A 19,532-nucleotide genomic window follows, 5' to 3' on the forward strand; every position below is an offset into this window, starting at 1 on the left:
AAGGACGTCGCTGCACAGAAGGAAAGGAGAAACTCACCACGGAAAATGCTACTTTGCGAGTAAAAACGTAACAAGTGTTGTTTGTTGTCAAACATCAGTAAAAATGTCATATGTGTGCATTTAATTACCAGTCACACTTTTATGAAAGAGAACGATTGTTCACTTAAAAACAATATTGTAGTGATCCTGAAATACATGTTACTATACTGCTTGTTTGACTGTTTTGGGTTTCCGTGAATGCAGCGGCGATGGGGGGCGTGTCGTTTGGTGTCACTTGTTGTTACTGCCAAATAAATAATAAAAAAATAAAGTTGTTAGGGCAGGCGGTAGCCATTATTTATTTGCAATACATTTGCACTGCATTACGTGTTCAGCTAATGTTGATTACTTTTATTTGATTTTTATTTACTTATTCAATTTTATTAATTGATAAACAATAACATGACAAATCATGGGCATAAAAAATACGGCATATTTTATTGTCACACATACATACACAGTTCAAGTCATTTCTACACAAATAAACACAACTGCATTGCCTGCTATGACCAAAGCAACAATACTATCAACAGCAGATCATTACTCCAATAAAAACTAGTGCAAATTGTAATTCCCTTTATCAACACATGTAGATGATTGGCCATGTATAGCATTTGTCAACACAAAAATTGCAGTACTTTTGGAATAGCATGAGAAATAGTTTCATTCGGATTTACTCACACAGTGAAGAATCAAAACATGTTCAGTGTCTTTCAGTAAAATGTTCATTTATGTGCATAAAAACTGCCTTAGCAGAAATGTTGGGAAAAATTGCCTCTCATTTCACTTGGGTGAAACCTCCTCCGTGATGGGGTTGAGCTCCTTGACCTTGTTCCTCCGGTGCCTCCTGCGCATCCTGATGATCCACTGGACGCTCAGTTTGGCAAAATTAGCCGCCTTGAAAAAAGCCATAAAAACGCCGCAAAGAATGGCTACCGAACTCCATGCATTTGCAGTCACGATCTAGAAAGAAAAAAATATTTTTACCAAATAGTACGGCTAAAATAACACAATGTTATTTTATTGATGGCATTATGGCTTTATTGATGATAATAGATTGTCCTTGAACTTAAGTAAAACTAAAATCATGCTGTTTGGTAACAGCAGAAAGGACACACACCAGCAAATACAAATAGACGGTGTGGACATTGAAAGGGTGAAGGCAAAAAACATTTCTGGGGATGAAATAGATAGAAATATAGATGAAAATATGAGCTGGAAACCTCATATTATTACAAATATACAACATAAGGTGGCCAGAAATATTTCAGTATTGAACAAAGCAAAATCTGTTCTCAATCAGAAATCACTCCACACTCTTTATTGCTCTCTGGTTCTACCATATCTTACTTATGGTGTGGAAATATGGGCTAATAACTATAAAAGCAATCTTCACTCGTTAAATGTACTGCAAAAAAAGGTCAGTAAGGATAAATCATAATGCCGCCTACAAAGAACATACTAACATACTTTATAAGAACATACTTTTTTAAAATAAAAAACCCTATAAAACTATATTATGAAAGCAGGAAGTGAACAAATGTAACAGTTACTGATTGTACCAGATGGAGGGGTAGGATTTAAATAAGCTTTGCTTCTTCCTACTCCTTTTGGACATGTGGAACTGGGAACTGATTATGGGATGCACTCAATTCTAATCTGATGCATGTTCAAATGAAATTAAACCATTACCATTACCATTATTCTTCTAACATCATTTTCCAAAAATGACTGCTTTATTTTGTTTTGTTAAGAAGAACCTACCAGTCGAATTTCTTTGATAAAAGGATCCCTCCATTCAAAAACAGCAAAGAACAGCTGGGTGCTTCTCTCAGATGCGGGCCTCTTGTCGTTGAATTTGACCACAGTAGACTGGAAGACAATCAGCCGTCGTTGGGACTCAAGCTGCGGACAGACATCTTGAAGGCACCGACCCTACGTACCTCTTGAAGAAACTGCACAGATTTGCTGCTCTTCCCCGTCGTCCTCACTAAGGACATCTTGACCCAGGTTCGGAATCCCCCGGACAAGGTCCATGTGGAGTAATTCCTCTCACAGTGCCTCATGAACTCAGATTTATTCACACTGGAGATAAGAAAGAAAAGAAAAACATCTCTCTTTGATCAAACTATTTATAAATCATGTACGTTATTCATTTGACTTTGTAGCATGGACTGTCATGTACTGGAAATCTTATTTTATAAGTCATACTAGAGCTGTAGCATTGGATTAATCCATGATTAATCCATTATCCAATTCATCCACAACTATTTTGCTATTTCAGTCATTCTTTTTGGATTTATAAATGTTCCTCTTAAATGGGAATATCTTCAAATTTCCTCAGTCATCCATGAAAGTCGACCTATTAGGTAAAACAAGATATTCATGTGCAGCCCACAACTCATTTTAGTTACTAAACTAAAATTAACTAAAATTTGGATTTTTTAAAAGTTGTTTTCTAAGTTAAAGAAAGGATATATGAATATCCAAGTGGCCCCCCACATCCTTTGATTTTTCTGTATCAAAGGATACTGTGGAAAAAACTCGGACACCCCTGGTCTAGGGTCGCATCTATGACTCCATTAATCGAGAAAAAAATAATCGTCCTAAATCATACACTACAGCACTACAGTCACTTTAGAAATATGTTTTTGTTGGAGTTTGTGTTCAAAATAACTTCAAAGTTCTGAATGGATTAGGATAAAATTTTCAGGAATTGTTGAAATTTTTGGGGGGTTGATCCAAAATCTGGAACGCAACCAAAACTTTCATCGTAAGAGTTCTATCCAACTCAACATTTCTCAACTGATTCAGACTGTTCTAAAATTCTAATTCACAACTCATTCGGAACATTTAGCCTTCCCGGTACATCATGCTAGGTGTTAGCATGCTAGCATGTTAACATTCGCATAGTAGCATTTTTAACTGTTTTCATAGGTGGACAATTAAATAAAGACTTAGCATAATCATGCTAGGTGTTCGCATGCTAGCATGTTAACATTCGCATAGTAGCATTTGTAACTGTTTTCATTGATGGACACTTAAATAAAGACTTAGCACAATCATGCTAGGTGTTAGCATGCTAGCATGTTAACATTCGCACAGTAGCATTTTAACTGTTTTCATAGGTGGACAATTAAATAAAGACTTAGCACAATCATGCTAGGTGTTAGCATGCTAGCATGTTAACATTCACATAGTAGCATTTTTAACTGTTTTCATAGGTGGACAATTAAATAAAGACACAATCATGCTAGGTGTTAGCATGCTAACATTAGCAAAGAAGCATTTTTATCATTTTTATACCTAGGCACATATAAACATGTGGCACTATTCTATGTGCTTGAAATCTAAATGTAGATTAAATTCATTAGGAGTATATTCTTGGCTAACGCATGCAGAGCTAGTTATCTAGCTCTGCGTGTGTTTTCAAATGTTGCTGGCGGACACTGATGCCATTACCTGTGTGCGAGGTCGCTAAAGTTGGCGAACAGCATATAAGTGATGGCGCTGAAGTCCTCTTCTGTTTTGTTCTGACTAAACTGCATGAAGATCAGCTCTTTGCTCCTGACGTCCGACGGGCCGCGGACCACCAGCGCCTTCTTCTGCGATGCCGGGATCGACTGTTAGTGCCGTGTTATTGTTGAGAGGATGATGCAACACTTGAGGACCGACCTGTGTATGATTGGAGAAGGGTCCTAAGTAGGTAACCTCAACGATGACGCAGTCCCCTGCTTGGGGCGTCCCGGGGTCCACTACAGGTGGGATGCTGTCGTGGTGATGGTGCTGGCAGCTCAGCAGCTGGGCATTCCCGGGAAAGAGAGCGATACCTGCAAAGATGGAAGAAACTTGCAAATGCAAATGCAACCGCCTCAGTTGCAGCATACCCTATATCCAATGTACATATGCCTCCTAGTGGCTGTGAGCAGTATTGGGGTGACGTTGGAGCAGTGTCAGTGTCAGTATATATGGAGTATAAGTCGCATTTTTTGAGTGTATCGTATTTTCTGGACTATAAGTTGTTCCGGAGTATAAGTCGCACAAGGCCAAAAATGCATAATCAGGTAGAAAAAAACATATATAAGTCGCACTGGAGTATAAGTCGCATTTTTGCGGGGACCATATTTTCTGGACTATAAGTCGCTCCAGAGTATAAGTCACACAAAGCCAAAAATGCATAATTAGGCAGAAAAAAAACATACATAAGTCGCACTGGAGTATAAGTCGCATTTTTTGCGGGTACCGTATTTTCTGGACCCTAAGTCGCATTTTTTGAGGGTACCGTATTTCCTGGACTATAAGTCGCTTCGGAGTATAAGTCGCACAAGGCCAAAAATGCATAATTAGGTAGAAAAAAATACATAAGTCGCATTTTTTGTGGGTACCGTATTTTCTGGACCATAAGTCGCATTTTTTGCGGGTATCGTATTTTCTGGAGTATAAGTTGTTCCGGAGTACAACTCGCACAAAGCCAAAAATGCATCATTCGGTAAAAAAAACATAGATAAGTCATACTGGATTAAAAGTCGCATTTTTTGAGGGTACCGTATTTTCTGGACTATAAGTCGCTCCGGAGTATAAGTCGCATTTTTTGCAGGTACCATATTTTCTGCACTATAAGTCACTCCGGAGTATAAGTCGCACAAAGCCAAAAATGCATAATTAGGCAGAAAAAAAACATACATAAGTCGCACTGGAGTACAAGTCGCATTTTTGCGGGTACCGTATTTTCTGGACTATAAGTCGGACTGGAGTATAAGACGCACAAGGCCAAAAATGCATAATTAGGTCGAAAAAAATATACATAAGTCACACTGGAGTATAAGTCGCATTTTTTGCGTGTACCATATTTTCTGGACTATAAGTTGTTCTGGAGTATAAGTCGCACAAGGCCAAAAATGCATAATTAGGTACAAAAAAAAACATACATATGATGCACTTGAGTATAAGTTGCATTTTTTGCGGGTACAGTATTTTCTGGACTATAAGTCGCTCCGGAGTATAAGTCACACAAAGCCAAAAATGCATAATTAGGCAGAAAAAAAACATACATAAGTCGCACTGGAGTATAAGTCGCATTTTTTGCGGGTACCGTATTTTCTGGACCCTAAGTCGCATTTTTTGAGGGTACCGTATTTCCTGGACTATAAGTCGCTCCGGAGTATAAGTCGCACATGGCCAAAAATGCATAATTAGGTAGAAAAAAATACATAAGTCGCATTTTTTGCGGGTACCGTATTTTCTGGAGTATAAGTTGTTCCTGAGTACAACTCGCACAAAGCCAAAAATACATCATTCGGTAAAAAAAACATAGATAAGTCATACTGGATTAAAAGTCGCATTTTTTGAGGGTACCGTATTTTCTGCACTATAAATCACTCCGGAGTATAAGTCGCACAAAGCCAAAAATGCATAATTAGGTAAAAAAAAAAAACATACATAAGTCGCACTGGAGTACAAGTCGCATTTTTGCGGGTACCGTATTTTCTGGACTATAAGTCGGACTGGAGTATAAGACGCACAAGGCCAAAAATGCATAATTAGGTCGAAAAAAATATACATAAGTCACACTGGAGTATAAGTCGCATTTTTTGCGTGTACCGTATTTTCTGGACTATAAGTTGTTCTGGAGTATAAGTCGCACAAGGCCAAAAATGCATAATTAGGTACAAAAAAAAAAACATACATATGACGCACTTGAGTATAAGTTGCATTTTTTGCGGGTACAGTATTTTCTGGACTATAAGTCGCTCCGGAGTATAAGTCACACAAAGCCAAAAATGCATAATTAGGTAGAAAAAAATACATAAGTCGCACTGGAGTATAAGTCGCATTTTTTGCGGGTACCGTATTTTCTGGACCATAAGTCGCATTTTTTGAGGGTACCGTATTTTCTGGACTAAAAGTCGCTCCGGAGTATAAGTTGCACAAGGCCAAAAATGCATAATTAGGTAGAAAAAAACATACATAAGTCGCACTGGAGTATAAGTCGCATTTTTTGCGGGTACCGTATTTTCTGGACCATAAGTCGCACTGGAGTATAAGTCTCATTTTTTGAGGGTACCGTATTTTCTGGACTATAAGTCGCTCCGGAGTATAAGTCGCACAAGGCCAAAAATGCATAATTAGGTAGAAAAAAAAACATACATAAGTCGCACTGGAGTATAAGTCGTACTTTTTGCGGGTAGCATATTTTCTGGACCATAAGTCGCACTAGAGTATAAGTCGCATTTTTTGCGGGTACTGTATTTTCTGGACTATAAGTCGCTCCGGAGTATAAGTCGCGCAAGGCCAAAAATGCATAATTAGTTTGGAAAAATCATACAAAAGTCGCAGTGGAGTATAAGTTGCATTTTTTGCGGGTAATTTATTTTCCAAACTACTTGACCAAAACAGACATTACGTCCTCTTGGAAGGCAAGTTGTAACAATAAAAGAATAGAGAACAGGCTGAATAGGTGTAAGATATGCTAACACAATGCTTATTCAGCTACACAAAAAATAAACATGAACACAAAAGGTGTCCAGTGTTTATGGAACATAAACACTTTTTTCATTTATAAGTCGCTCTGGAGTATAAATCACAGGAACAGCCAACCTATGAAAAAAGTGCCACTTATAGTCCGGAAAATACGGTATTTTCCTGTAAAATGTGAAACTAAACCGCAAGTGTACACCAAGGTGCTTTAAGAAGAACAAAACTACCATATTTTCTGGACTATAAGTCACACATTTTTCATGGTTTGGCTGGTCCTGCAACTTATACTCCGGAGCGACTTATATATGTTTTTTTTTTGAGGGTACCATATTTTCTGGACTATAAGTTGTTCCGGAGTATAAGTCGCACAAGGCCAAAAATGCATAATTAGGTCAAAAATATATACATAAGTCGCACTGGAGTATAAGTCACATCTTTTCCGGGTACCGTATTTTCTGGACTATAAATCGCTCCGGAGTATAAGTCGCATTTTTTGAGGGTACCATATTTTCTGGACTAGAAGTCACACCTTTTTCATGGTTTGGCTGGTACTGCAACTTATACTCCGGAGCGACTTATATATGTTTTTTTCGTCTTCATGGTGTATTTTTGTCTGGTGCGACTTATACTCGGGAGCGAGCGAGTCTGGAAAATAAGGTAAATCCTGAAACTCCCCGTGAATGATTCATACAGTACCAACCCGGCGGGGAGAAGGCATCCACCTCCTTATAGGTGACCGACATGACAGGGTGGTTGAGCTTATCCAAGAAGTCGGAGATGGTCTGGTAGGCCAGAAAGGCGGCCACAGCCGTCAGCAACACGTAGATGAAGATGAGCACCACCGTGAAGACGTTCTTCAGGCACGTCTTGCTCACCATCATGGAGAACAAGCTGCCCCTCACGTCGTCATCTGCGACCACACAGTAGAAGAAACGTATGAAGGGACATTTGACTTAAATCTGTTACATCTTGAGTTATAGTGAAGGTTCACTACTGTTCTCGATGCACTCTATATTGGACCCCAAGGCCACCCTGTGGACCAGAAGACAACAAGGTTCTTACCTGGTAAAATGCTGTCGTTGTGATCCTTGTTGTCTCCAAAGCGGTCTGGGGATGCGGTGTTGTTTTGGGCATTGTCGTCATCGCTTAACTGCAGATAAAAGATATTTTTCATTTATTGTTTCATTCATTTTCTACCGCTTATCCTCACAAGGGTCGCAGGGGTGCTGGAGCCTATCCCAGCTGTCTTCAGGCGAGATGTGGGAGGAAACCGGAGTACCCGAAGAAAACCCACGCATGCACGGGGAGAACATGCAAACTCCACACAGAGATGGCAGAAGGTGGAATTGAACTTGGGTCTCCTAGGCCTGCGTGCTAACCACTCGTGTTGGATACAACATTTTATTAATATCGGTTTTCATGATCTGGAAAAAATCTGATACCGATATCACATTTTTATACTGATATCTAGATAATAATTATCAGTATACCAGGGTTCAATTCCACCCTCGGCCATCTCTGTGTGGAGTTTGCATGTTCTCCCCGTGCATGCGTGGGTTTTCTCCGGGTACTCCGGTTTCCTCCCACATTCCAAAAACATGCTAGGTTAATTAGCCACTCCAAATTGTCCATAGGTATGAATGTGAGTGTGAATGGTTGTTTGTCTATATGTGCCCTGTGATTGGCTGGCCACCAGTCCAGGGTGTACCCCCGCCTCTCGCCCCAAGACAGCTGGGATAGGCTCCAGCACCCCTTGTGAGGATAAGCGGTAGAAAATGAATGAATGAATTATCAATATCTCTTGGCATCCATAATCATAACAACTTCATTAAATGTTATAACTCACATTTTAGTATTATGTAATGTCAAACAAGTACAAAAAGAAGTCAACCAAGTTTTAAATTAATGCCTAAAAACAATGAAACCAAAGTATTTTGCAAGATGGACCTCACATGACTTTTTTTAAAAAATTTTGGCAAAAAGGGAAAATGAAGTTAAATGCCAGAAAACTTAAAAACAAAGCATATCTATCATTGCATAAGTGGACTTTTACTCAATTGTTAAAGGCATCAATTATAAGAATATGACATATAAGAGCTTTTCTGTGGTTTTCTAGATGATATATATTTATATATAAGATAAGATATGTCTTTAATCGTCCCTCAGTGGGGAAATTTGCAATTAAAAATATATAATTTTTATTATAATTAAAAATAATAATAATTAATAAATAATAATTTTATATTAGTTTATAATTATTTTATGATTATAGTTAATAAAATTATATAATAAATATAATTATAATTATGTATTATTATTATAATTATTTTACAATTATTTTATACTTTTATAATAATTTTAAATAATATATTTGATATATATTCATCATTTTATTTACAAAAAAATCTTCAATAAAACAAGAAAAAAATTCTTAATAATAATACGTTTGGAATGTACACATACAGTACATTAAAGTAATCTAAAAGAGCAAAATACTACACTGGCATTGTACTGTATATTCACTTTGCTGTGTCAACAGTTCCAAAGTTTTAAAGGTTCTTGGGGTCATTCACCCGAATACTTAGAGGTGAAAATATTTTAGTAATGTCATTTACTAAAATCAAAGTCATATTAAACAAAGACAAAAGTAAAGATTTAGTATCAGGGAGATATTTCACGCAAAAAACGTCATGTCAGCTCATTTCTTCAGGAAGCTTATTTTCCTGCACTTGTAGTCACATGACATCAAGCGTGCAGGACACATAAACACACACACACACACACACATACACACTATCATCATTTGAGTAAACATTATGTCCTATTTCCTCAAAGTACACAACAATACGTACAGATATAAAGTAGCGGTATGTAACCTACCTCTTGGTATGAGTTGTCTTTGCCGACCATTCCTTTGCTTACTCGCAAGGACTGTTTCTAGAAGGACTTTTGGAGTCTTTTCAACTCGGAGGACAACTTCCACGCAACATTTTACATGTAGATCACAAAAGGAGGGGATAGGAAGCACACCGCGAGGAGGAGGTTTGGAAAAAGGCGACCCTCCCATGATAGGAAGACAAAGACACGCCCTTAGGGTGCCAAACTCAAAGGTTTGTGTCCTTGACGTGTCTTCCTGTCTAACGTACGTCACACGGAAATACAGGAAAACTTTTGGGGGGTTTGTCGTTTTCTAAAAAAATATTTATCTTATCGTTTTGGTAAATAATTCACACTTAACGTTACTCAAAACTGTGTAGTACACACGCCAGCCTGTGTGCGGCGCTGTGTCATACGGCAGAAGACATTGCGCACGCGCAGTGTCCACTCTCAGAGCAACAACCAAAACAAGCGTGGAGTAGCGAATAATTAGTTATTTACTAAGAAACAAATAATTTCAATGTGAACAGGGAGTCATGTCAATTGGAATGCGTGTAGGCGTTTCCCGGAACTATAAATACTGTCTACTGTTCTAGTTACACCCGTTTTTTTGTTGCTCATTATGTGTAAAATACCGGAAATCGATCTAATTAGTCTCTACACTCTTGGTCAGATATGGAACGGAGCGTCATGAAGTTTGTTCCGGATCATATCCGGAGCTTTGGCTCCTCAGTGAAAGCAACAGGGACATCCGGTGGAAGAATGACGTCAAAGCAACCTATGTCACTAAAAAGAGTGAAACACTGGTCGTCATCACTAAAATTGCCAGTGCTGTCCTTACAAGGCCACATTGTTCCACAGCTTGGTGGGAATTATATACATCAGTTAGCGCCAAGATACAAGCCATTAGAAGCCATCAATCCGTTTCGAGCTGTTTATTTTTATTTTTAATTTTTTCCCGAGCCGTTTGTAAACGCGCTGAAGTATGACACTGGTTACGTAATCGGTCACGTGATACTTGCAACGCCATTCAGTCGGTCGAACTCAAGCCTCGAGATTTCGGCTTCATTTTAAAATTGCTCATTTTTATTTTCACAAATACATCTTTGTTGTGTGGATCAAATATATTTATCAATATATGTACCCACTTGTGTATATTTTGTGAGGATTATGACGTCACCGTTTTGCCACGGGAGCTTGCTGCTGTCTTCACTGATCATCGGAAGATAGCAAGACTGACCTAAACTGATCGCGGAAAAATCGATATGTATATTAAATTACTTTGATATCATTTATAATCTACATTCGGCAAACCACTTGAAAGTTTCCAATTAAGGTTCGATCTATTACATTTGGATTTGGCCCGTACTACACTAACGGTCTCATTTCCTATGACATCAAACGCAACATTGATCACACAAGGAAGTGAAACAGTGAGTTTCTTACTACGTCACATGATCGGCTGACGTTATATAAACGCAACCAGGAAGTGAAACGGCGAGTTCAGCTCCGCGTCCAACAAACAAACACTCTGCCATGGCAACAGCCGGAGCTAGCCTGTTCTTCGTTGTATTTATTAGCCTGGCTTTGGCAGACGACGTCAAGTTAAAATACAAACCAGCTACCAAACCTGTGAGATTATTCACAGAAGAAGAGCTCAAGAGGTACGACGGAAGCCAGGTATAACTCCTTTCACATCCGAGGTGTTCTTGTTCGGTGTTTGTGCATCCATCCAGCCAGCCATCCATCCATGCATGCTACGTTACTTTCACAGGAGGGAGAGCCCATCTACATGGCAGTAAAGGGGGTGGTGTTCGATGTTACCAAAGGAAAAGGTGCCTCATTTTGAATGCCGTTGTGACGTCATATAGTGAATGTGTTTTAGGACTACATATCTCCACGAGAGCCGATCAAATACATAATTGTTTTTCCTCTTTGTAATATACATGCATATCTGAATCTTGATGCATTTGTGGCATTAACCATCTTATATGCTTATGTAGTAGTCAGAGCTCTACATTAAAAAACTAAATGACTTGCCCATAGGGAATCCTTAAGGTGAGAACTACTTGCCCGAACTTGCCCCAGGTAAAATGAAAAGACTGCCATAATGATATCATGTAATTTTTTATGGCATCACATGAGAATCTCAAATAAAGATGAAATGAGAGTACTATCATACTGCCTTACACATGGTAGTCGTAGTAAGCAGTGATATTTATAAGTTGTGCACCGCAATGAAACATTATTGAATAGACACATTTGTGTACTGGTAAAGTGTTTTTAATCCAGAAAAAAAAGCTCAATGGTCAAACAATAATTTGTGAAGCAAAGGTGAGGGAAATACACAGAGAAATGGAAGCGCTAGATTTTGTAGCTTGTGCAAAATCAGCACTTGGTATTGGATCTAATGGGTGGTGTTTCATTGTGACCACTTCAAATTGTCACAGCAATGTGATTCACTCACCTGTGCCATCATTTGATTTGCTGCCGCTAATAAAATACTTGTTTAGGAGGCACTGCTTCATCACTTTTTGCTCTTGAATTAGACGATGTTGGCAGCGACGCCATGATGGATGTTTTCGTAGTCAAACGATCGCTGATTGGTTGATCGCGAACAACGGGTGTGGGTAAAACGCGGACTGTGGTCTGCGGACGGCGGTCTAAATAAACGATTCTGATTGGTCCATTTCAAGATTTGCAAGGATTGCTCTGTAAATTACCACCGGAGTTACGCAGTCCGTGTTTTACCAACACCCAACAAGAACCGCTTTAAAAAAAACTCTTGGCAGTATGGCATGCTAAAGTGCACTTGCCCGACGGGAATATCACTGATTGGATTTACTTGCCCCAATTTTGTTTTAACTTGCCCCGGGCCATCGGTACATCGTTATTGTCGAGCCGTGGTAGTAGTGATAGAGGACTTTGGAAAAATGTTATTTTCAGTGGTTTAGGAACTAAACTTGTGCTACAAAAATGTTTTATTAAGTTCTGCATCAGAACAAGCCTTAAGTTACTTTTATTAATTCATAATTTCAGCGTTTTATGGCAAAAATGCAGCCTACAATGCCTTGGCTGGCAAGGACTCCACCCGAGCCGTAGCGAAGATGTCCCTCGATCCTGAAGACCTGACATCAGATACCGTGAGTGTTGCATAATTGTTGACAATTTGGAATGAATGTCGCCCGTACTTCTTCAGTCACCAAATTAGTCAAGTCTGAATGGACAGCGCCTCTGCTGGTGGCTGTCAAGTAGTGCACGCATTTTAATAATATTAATACATACATTTTATTTCAAAGCGCCTGTCAGGACACCCAAGGTAGCTCTACATAAGATAAAAAACACCAAGATAAAATACAAGATAAAAGAGAACATATAATAAATAAGAGCATACAATAAATAGGGGGGAGCATGTGAAGCAGTTAAAGCGGGGGTCTCAAACACGCGGCACTAGTTTGAGGCCCCCGCCTTGATATGAAAGTTTAATGTTAGTGCGGCCCGCGCAAGTTTGATATGGATGCTGTATGGTATCATGTACCCAGAAAAAATTATTACGTTTGATTCATGTTCATGTTAAAGGTTAAATAACTGTTAATAGTTATCCTCTCTATCCGTGTGGAAGTGGTAAGTTTTTGGCTATTTAACTTTAAAGGAAATAACTTGAAGGCTACCGTTTAGGTCGCTAGCTCTCTAGTTTGCGAGTTAGCATGTGTCACGAGACCCTGCAGTTGCGCAATATGTTGTAAATAAAAAGAGTATAAATGTGACTATAGTCGTGTTTTGTCATGTCTACAGGGCTCTAATAATGCTTTGTTCATTTTAATCTGAAAAAAATCATTTGTCTACCCACCAACTATATGTAGTTTCTTAAGTTTTTATTATTTGCCGTTTTATTATTATTATTATATTAATTTATTTATTACTGATTGATTGATTTTCTTTATTCTTGATTTGTTTATTTATTTTTCATCTTATTTTGTGCAGAAAAATCAAAATTAAGATATTTGAGAACAGTGGAATGTTTTATCAGAGCTTTTCTTGTAGAAAATCGAAACCGGAGACAGAGACGATTAAAGATGGAAGTAAGCTGACCTGGTGACGTTATTAATGTGGGATTGAAAAGATAGTGTGCTGTCAAGGATGACACCCAGACTCTTGACCTGAGGGGAGGGGGAGACTAAGTAGCTGTCGATGGAGAGAGAGAGAGAGAGAGAAGGAGTCAACTTTAGATGAGGTGGATTTGGTGCCAATGAGTAAGAATTCAGTTTTATTGCTATTAAGTTTCAGAAAGTTAAAGGTGAAACATGATTTTATTTCAGAGAAACAGGAGGTGAGGGAGGGGTGTGGGAGTGTGGAGTTAGGTTTGGAAGAAAGGCAGAGCTGGGTGTCATCCGCGAAGCAGTGGAAGTGAATGTTAAATTTGCGGAAGATATGGCCGAGGGGGAGAAGGTAGGTTATAAAAAGAAGGGGCCCCCGGACAGAGCCCTGGGGCACAGCTGTGTTGACTGGGGAGGGGTTGGAGGAGAAAGCATAAATTGCTTCAAGACGTTTAATGTTATGGTAAAGGTAATGGTTTAATTTCATTTAAACATGCATCAGATTCCAATTGAGTGCATCCCATAATCAGTTCCCAGTTCCACATGTCCAAAAGGAGTAGGAAGAAGCAAAGCTTATTAAATCCTACCCCTCCATCTGGTACTTTTACAATCAGTAACTGTTACATTTGTTCACTTCCTGCTTTCCTAAATTTTCTTTAATTAATTTTAATTTTATTTAATATTTTTTAACTTAATTTTATTAATGTTTATTTTTTATGATTTTTGTTCACTTCCCGCTTTCCTAATATAATTTTAATTTATTTTAATTTTATTTAATTAATAATTTTTTACTTAATTTTAGTAATGTTTATTTTTTTACTCATTTTTGTTCACTTCCTGCTTTCCTAATATAATTTTAATGTATTTTAATTTTATTTAATGAATAAATTTCTTTTTACTTTTATTTTATTTTATTGTAATTTTATTTAATTGTAGTTTTCATTAATTTAATACTTCATTTTATTAATTGTATTAATTATTATTATTATCATTATTTATTTTATTATGTATTTATTTAAATTTTTATTAATTATTTATTTATAAAAAATGTAATTACCTTTTATTATTTTTTTATTTATTTATATTTTTGTCACATACCAAAGTACGAGGTGATATGACCATACAACAGGGGTCGGCAACCTTTTCTATCAAAAGAGCCATTTTACCCCCACTAAAGGAAAATAGACTGGAGCCGCAAAACATTTTAAATATCATCTCAACTTTGGAAAGTTTTACATTTGTTCGGGTTAGAGGCTGAAGAGACACATGCGGGTTGCTGACCCCTGCCATCCAATGCCATAATGGGTACCATAGTGCGTGTCAATATAGTGATATATATAGCACATCATGACTGGTTCAAGACTCTTCATCCTTGTATTTAGCAAACATCAACTGCTTGTATTGTTTCTTGAACGTGTGTAACCAGATTACGTGGTGCTGTGACGTTCTCAGCTAATTTAGTCGTAAATGTCTTTTTCCGTGACAGACTGGTCTCACGGAGGAGCAGCTGAAGTCTCTGGACGGCGTCTTCGAGGACACCTACAAAGCCAAGTATCCCATCGTGGGCTACACAGCCGCACGTATCCTCAACCAGGACGGTAGCCCCAATGAAGACTTCAAACCCGAAGACCAGCCGCACTTTAAGATCAAAGACGAGTTTTAACCTCAGATGTACTTCCTTTTTTACTTTTGTACAAGTCTTATAGTGGAACCTGTTTATGTGGGCAAGTCGGAGTCGGAATTAAGTCCTGGTACAGCTTAGTACTACAAAAGGAGAAATCAGAAAATGGCTCAGCATGGACAAAAACGTAAATTAGAACTCCACACTTTAGATATTAAGTACCAGGCGGTGAAGGCCGTGGAAGGGGGTACCGCACGCGCTACGGTCCAGGAACAGTTCAAAGTCAAGCGCAACACTCTGAGCGGCTGGATCAAACATGCCGGCAACATTAAAGAGCGGTACGAGTCCGGGAGTGCCAACTTCAAGAGTAAGAAAATGAAGCAGGCTAAAAACCCTGACGTGGAGAAAGCCCTGTACTCGTGGTACTGCGACGTCCGTGGGAAGCATCCCGCTTTTCCCATTCGACGTGACTTGCTTTCGCAGAAAGCGGAGCAGTTCGCTAGAGAACTTGGAGTCGGCAACTTCATTCCCTCCAATGGCTGGTTTACTCGCTTTAAGCAACGCTACAACTTGACGTACAAGCGCGTGAGCCGTGAAACGAAACACGGCAGCGCGTTGTCCCAACCCGGTGAGTGGAAAGAGCGTCTGGCAAAAGTCTTATCAGATTATAATCCCAGAGACATCTACAATGCGGACGAAACGGCTCTATTCTTCAAATTCACACCAAATGACACGAACGCAACCCCCGGTGAATCGGATCAAAAAGATCGAGTCACACTTATGGTGGCGGCTAACATGGACGGCAGCGATAAAGTCCCTTTGTTTCTCATCGGAATGTTCAAAAATCCACTTTCTTGGAAGCACGTTCGGCGTTTCCCGCTAAAATATGATCACAATAAAGAAGCCTGCATGACTCCGGCGTTGTTCATCACGTGGCTTCAACAGCTGGATCGAAGCATGGTCCTTCAGAAGCGAAAAATCTCTTTAATTGTCGATAACTGCTCAGCCCATCCAAACGTTGAAGACTTACAAGCGATAAAATTGGTCTTCCTTCCCGAAAACTCCACGTCAGACACCCAACCCATGAATCGGGGCATTATCCGTACGCTGAAATTCCATTACAGAAAAATGCTCACTAGGAAAAAGCTAGCATTTCTTGAAGCCAATGGAAAATTTAGGGAAGATCTCCTCGGGGTCATGTATTCCCTGAGGAATGCTTGGGATGCCGTCAGACCGGAAACGATCCAAAACTGTTTCTTCCGAGCATTTAGCGCTGATTGCGAAGATAACATCAAAGTTTTCCAGGGCTTCCAACCGGAAGACGAGGAAGACGATAAACCCTTTTATTCTGCCATCGGACTGGACCAGGAAGATTTCAAAGCCAAATGCAACCCTCAGGAAGAGGATTTGGAATTTTGGGCACCCTGCACCGATCGAGATACCTCGAAGCCGGATGATACCGACGATGGCGGGAATGAGGAAGACGAACTCGATGCCGACTCGCCCCCACCGACCATGAAAGATGCGCTCCAAGCTGCAGAAGTGCTCCGAACGTTTTCCATGATGAGCGGTGACGAAGAACTGTTGCGGAAAACTGAAAATGTTAGTTTGATGTTGCAAAAGAAGCAGCTTCTTAACGTCGATAGATTTTGGAAAAAAAATGTAAATACCTCAACTTAACTGTTTTGGAATGCTTATGGAAAACTGCAATAACAATAGAAGTTGTACTTTGGCCTTTGATTTTTGTGTTGCTATGACGATTCAATAAAATACAAATACACGCCATTGAAGAATTGAAGGTTGGAGAGCCGCTATAGGTGGAAAAATCCGAGCCCAAGTCCCGTAAATGAGCAAGCGATAGTGATACTGTGATCATGGTACACATGGTGGTTGGCTGTGGACGATTGTTCGATCTGCCGATATTGTCCAACTCTCCATCTTGGAAGTCAGCCAAAGCATGTCCCAAGATGATAAAAATAAAAAGTTCTCACTTTCACGTCTGCCATCTTACTTTGTCCTTCCCACCCAAACCAATTACCGTAGCATTAGCACAAACAGACTGGAGGCTAACTAGTGATAGCTTGCTCAATGTGATGTAAACCAAATATAATAAGACTATATAATAATGGTAATGGTTTAATTTCATTTGAACATGCATCAGATTCCAATTGAGTGCATCCCATAATCAGTTCCCACTTCCACATGTCCAAAAGGAGTAGGAAGAAGCAAAGCTTATTAAATCCTACCCCTCCATCTGGTACTTTTACAATCAGTAACTGTTATATTTGTTCACTTCCTGCTTTCCTAATATAGTTAGTTTTTTTAATTTTAACTTTAATTTTTATATTTTTGTTTTTTTATTTTTTATTATTTTTTGTATTTTTTTCATTTTTTATTATTTTTTTATTTGTTCACTTCCTGCTTTCATAATATAGTTTTATAGTTTTTTTTTTTTTTTGTCACATACCAAAGTAGGAGGTGATATGAGCATCCAATGACATAATGGGTACCATAGTAAGTTACATTTGTTCACTTCCTGCCTTTCTAATATCATTAAAAAACATTTTTAAATTGTTTTTATGACATTTTCTTATTTTTTAAAATTAATTTCTAATTATTTTTGTATTTTTAAATTTTTTGTCACATACCAAAATACAAGGTGATATGACCATACAACAGGGGTCGTCAACCTTTCCTATCAAAAGAGCCATTTTACCCCCACTAAAGGAAAATAGACTGGAGCCGCAAAACATTTTAAAAATCATCTCAACTTTGGAAAGTGTGAATCTTTCTTAATTTGACCGGTTCTGTTTACATTTGTTCGGGTTAGAGGCTGCAGAGCCATATACGGGTTGCTGACCCCTGCCATCCAATGCCATAATGGGTACCATAGTGCGTGTCAATATAGTGATATATATAGCACATCATGACTGGTTCAAGACTCTTCATCCTTGTATTTAGCAAACATCAACTGCTTGTATTGTTTCTTGAATTGGCTCATCGTTGTTTGAGGTCCTTACTCAATCCATCCCATAGTTTGATTCCACATACTGAAATGCTATGGCTAGCATAACGTAGTCCTAGCATAGTGTTGTTGTTGCAAATGTACTTCTTCCCTGAGATCATATTTCTCCTCTCTTGTAGAGAAGTATTGGATGATATTTTTAGCTAATTGCTTATATTTAGCCTTATGCATTATTTTAGCTGTTTGAAGATGAACTATATCAGCAAGTTGAACTATTTGTCATTTTAGAAATGAGTGTGTTAGTGTGTTCTCTTAAGACTCTTAATAATGGTCAACAGCGTATTTAGATGATCATGACCAGGTTTCGGGTGGCACGGCGGTCTAGTGGTTAGCGCACAGACCTCACAGCTAGGAGACCAGGGTTCAATTCCACCCTCGGCCATCTCTGTGTGGAGTTTGCATGTTCCCCCCGTGCATGCGTGGGTTTTCTCCGGGTACTCCGGTTTCCTCCCACATTCCAAAAAAAACATGCTAGGTTAATTAGCCACTCCAAATTGTCCATAGGTATGAATGTGACTGTGAATGGTTGTTTGTCTATATGTGCCCTGTGATTGGCTGGCCACCAGTCCAGGGTGTACCCCTCCTCTCGCCCGAAGACAGCTGGGATAGGCTCCAGCACCCCTCGCGACCCTTGTGAGGAAAAAAGTGGTACACATGTACACTTGTATCACCGGATGTAGAAGACATACAGAGTGAACGACTCATTCAAGGCATATTTAAGGCAGTGGTGTCGATACCCGAATAATGGTCAACAGCGTATTTAGAAAGTCATAACCAGGTTTCGAGCATAAAAAAGCTATTTTTTGACCTTCTAAACACGGATTTTAAGATAATTAGAGCCCTCTAAACATGAAATAACACTCTTAGAGTCACATGTACGCTTGTATCACCGGATGTAGAAGACATAAAAAGAGTGAAAGTCATAACCAAGTTTCAAGCATAAAAAAGCTGTTCATGACCTTCTAAACACGGATTTTAAGATGATTAGAGCCCTCTAAACATGAAATAACACTCTTAGAGTCACATGTACGCTTGTATCACTAAATGTAGAAGACATAAAAAGAGTGAATGACACATTCAAGGCATATTTAAGGCAGTGGTGTCGATGCCCGAATAATGGTCAACAACGTATTTAGAAAGTCCTAACCAGGTTTCGAGCATAAAAAAGCTGTTTACGACCTTCTAAACATAATTTTTAAGATGATTAGAGCCCTCTAAACATGAAATAACATTCTTAGAGTCACATGTACGCTTGTATCACCGGATGTAGAAGACATAAAAAGAGTAAATGACTCATTCAAGGCATATTTAAGGCAGTGGTGTCGATACCCGAATGCCGAAGCGTGCTCACAGGGCTGAAAGTCGGCCGCCCTGCTCCGAGCGAAGGTCAGTTCCC

At 38.9% G+C, this 19,532-nt stretch overlaps 3 protein-coding genes across 4 annotated transcripts; 2 read left to right on the plus strand and 1 right to left on the minus strand.

The window, feature by feature from the left end:
- Positions 1 to 458: 458 nt before the first annotated feature.
- Positions 459 to 11,169, minus strand: pacc1 (proton activated chloride channel 1). 2 transcript variants are annotated; one of them, XM_058077556.1, is made up of 8 exons: positions 9,397 to 11,169; positions 7,579 to 7,666; positions 7,217 to 7,426; positions 3,715 to 3,869; positions 3,502 to 3,641; positions 1,983 to 2,124; positions 1,804 to 1,911; positions 459 to 1,002 (listed from the first exon to the last, which is right to left on the minus strand). In XM_058077556.1, exons 1-8 carry the CDS (start codon positions 9,424 to 9,426, stop codon positions 823 to 825), a joined length of 1,053 nt encoding a protein of 350 aa, XP_057933539.1. In that variant the 5' UTR covers positions 9,427 to 11,169; the 3' UTR covers positions 459 to 822. The 2 variants fall into 2 exon arrangements, with proteins under 2 accessions (XP_057933539.1, XP_057933538.1); XM_058077555.1 differs by having other exon boundaries at positions 3,502 to 3,644; positions 9,397 to 11,167.
- nenf (neudesin neurotrophic factor) lies at positions 10,857 to 15,298 on the plus strand. The gene is made up of 4 exons (XM_058077574.1): positions 10,857 to 11,073; positions 11,168 to 11,228; positions 12,433 to 12,536; positions 14,977 to 15,298. Exons 1-4 carry the CDS (start codon positions 10,930 to 10,932, stop codon positions 15,151 to 15,153), a joined length of 486 nt encoding a protein of 161 aa, XP_057933557.1. The 5' UTR covers positions 10,857 to 10,929; the 3' UTR covers positions 15,154 to 15,298.
- On the plus strand, positions 15,132 to 17,363 carry LOC131132165 (tigger transposable element-derived protein 4-like). The gene has a single exon (XM_058077543.1). It carries the CDS (start codon positions 15,277 to 15,279, stop codon positions 16,789 to 16,791), a length of 1,515 nt encoding a protein of 504 aa, XP_057933526.1. The 5' UTR covers positions 15,132 to 15,276; the 3' UTR covers positions 16,792 to 17,363.
- The last annotated feature ends 2,169 nt before the right edge of the window (positions 17,364 to 19,532 follow it).

This window comes from Doryrhamphus excisus, chromosome 7 (genome assembly GCF_030265055.1).
Source record: "Doryrhamphus excisus isolate RoL2022-K1 chromosome 7, RoL_Dexc_1.0, whole genome shotgun sequence".
Lineage (NCBI taxonomy): Eukaryota > Metazoa > Chordata > Actinopteri > Syngnathiformes > Syngnathidae > Doryrhamphus > Doryrhamphus excisus.

What these genes read in the sequence shown, in the direction of transcription:
- LOC131132165 (XM_058077543.1), top strand. Translation starts at nt 15,277, where the DNA reads ATGGCTCAGCATGGACAAAAACGTAAATTAGAACTCCACACTTTAGAT.
- pacc1 (XM_058077555.1), bottom strand. Translation starts at nt 9,426, where the DNA reads ATGGTCGGCAAAGACAACTCATACCAAGAG. An exon ending in AAGACAACTCATACCAAGAG is followed by an intron (nt 7,667 to 9,396) that starts GTAGGTTACATA and finishes TTTTATCTGCAG; the next exon opens with TTAAGCGATGACGACAATGC. An exon ending in CTGTGCAGTTTCTTCAAGAG is followed by an intron (nt 1,912 to 1,982) that starts GTACGTAGGGTC and finishes ATTGTCTTCCAG; the next exon opens with TCTACTGTGGTCAAATTCAA.
- nenf (XM_058077574.1), top strand. Translation starts at nt 10,930, where the DNA reads ATGGCAACAGCCGGAGCTAGCCTGTTCTTCGTTGTATTTATTAGCCTG. An exon ending in AGAGGTACGACGGAAGCCAG is followed by an intron (nt 11,074 to 11,167) that starts GTATAACTCCTT and finishes TTACTTTCACAG; the next exon opens with GAGGGAGAGCCCATCTACAT. An exon ending in CGATGTTACCAAAGGAAAAG is followed by an intron (nt 11,229 to 12,432) that starts GTGCCTCATTTT and finishes TCATAATTTCAG; the next exon opens with CGTTTTATGGCAAAAATGCA.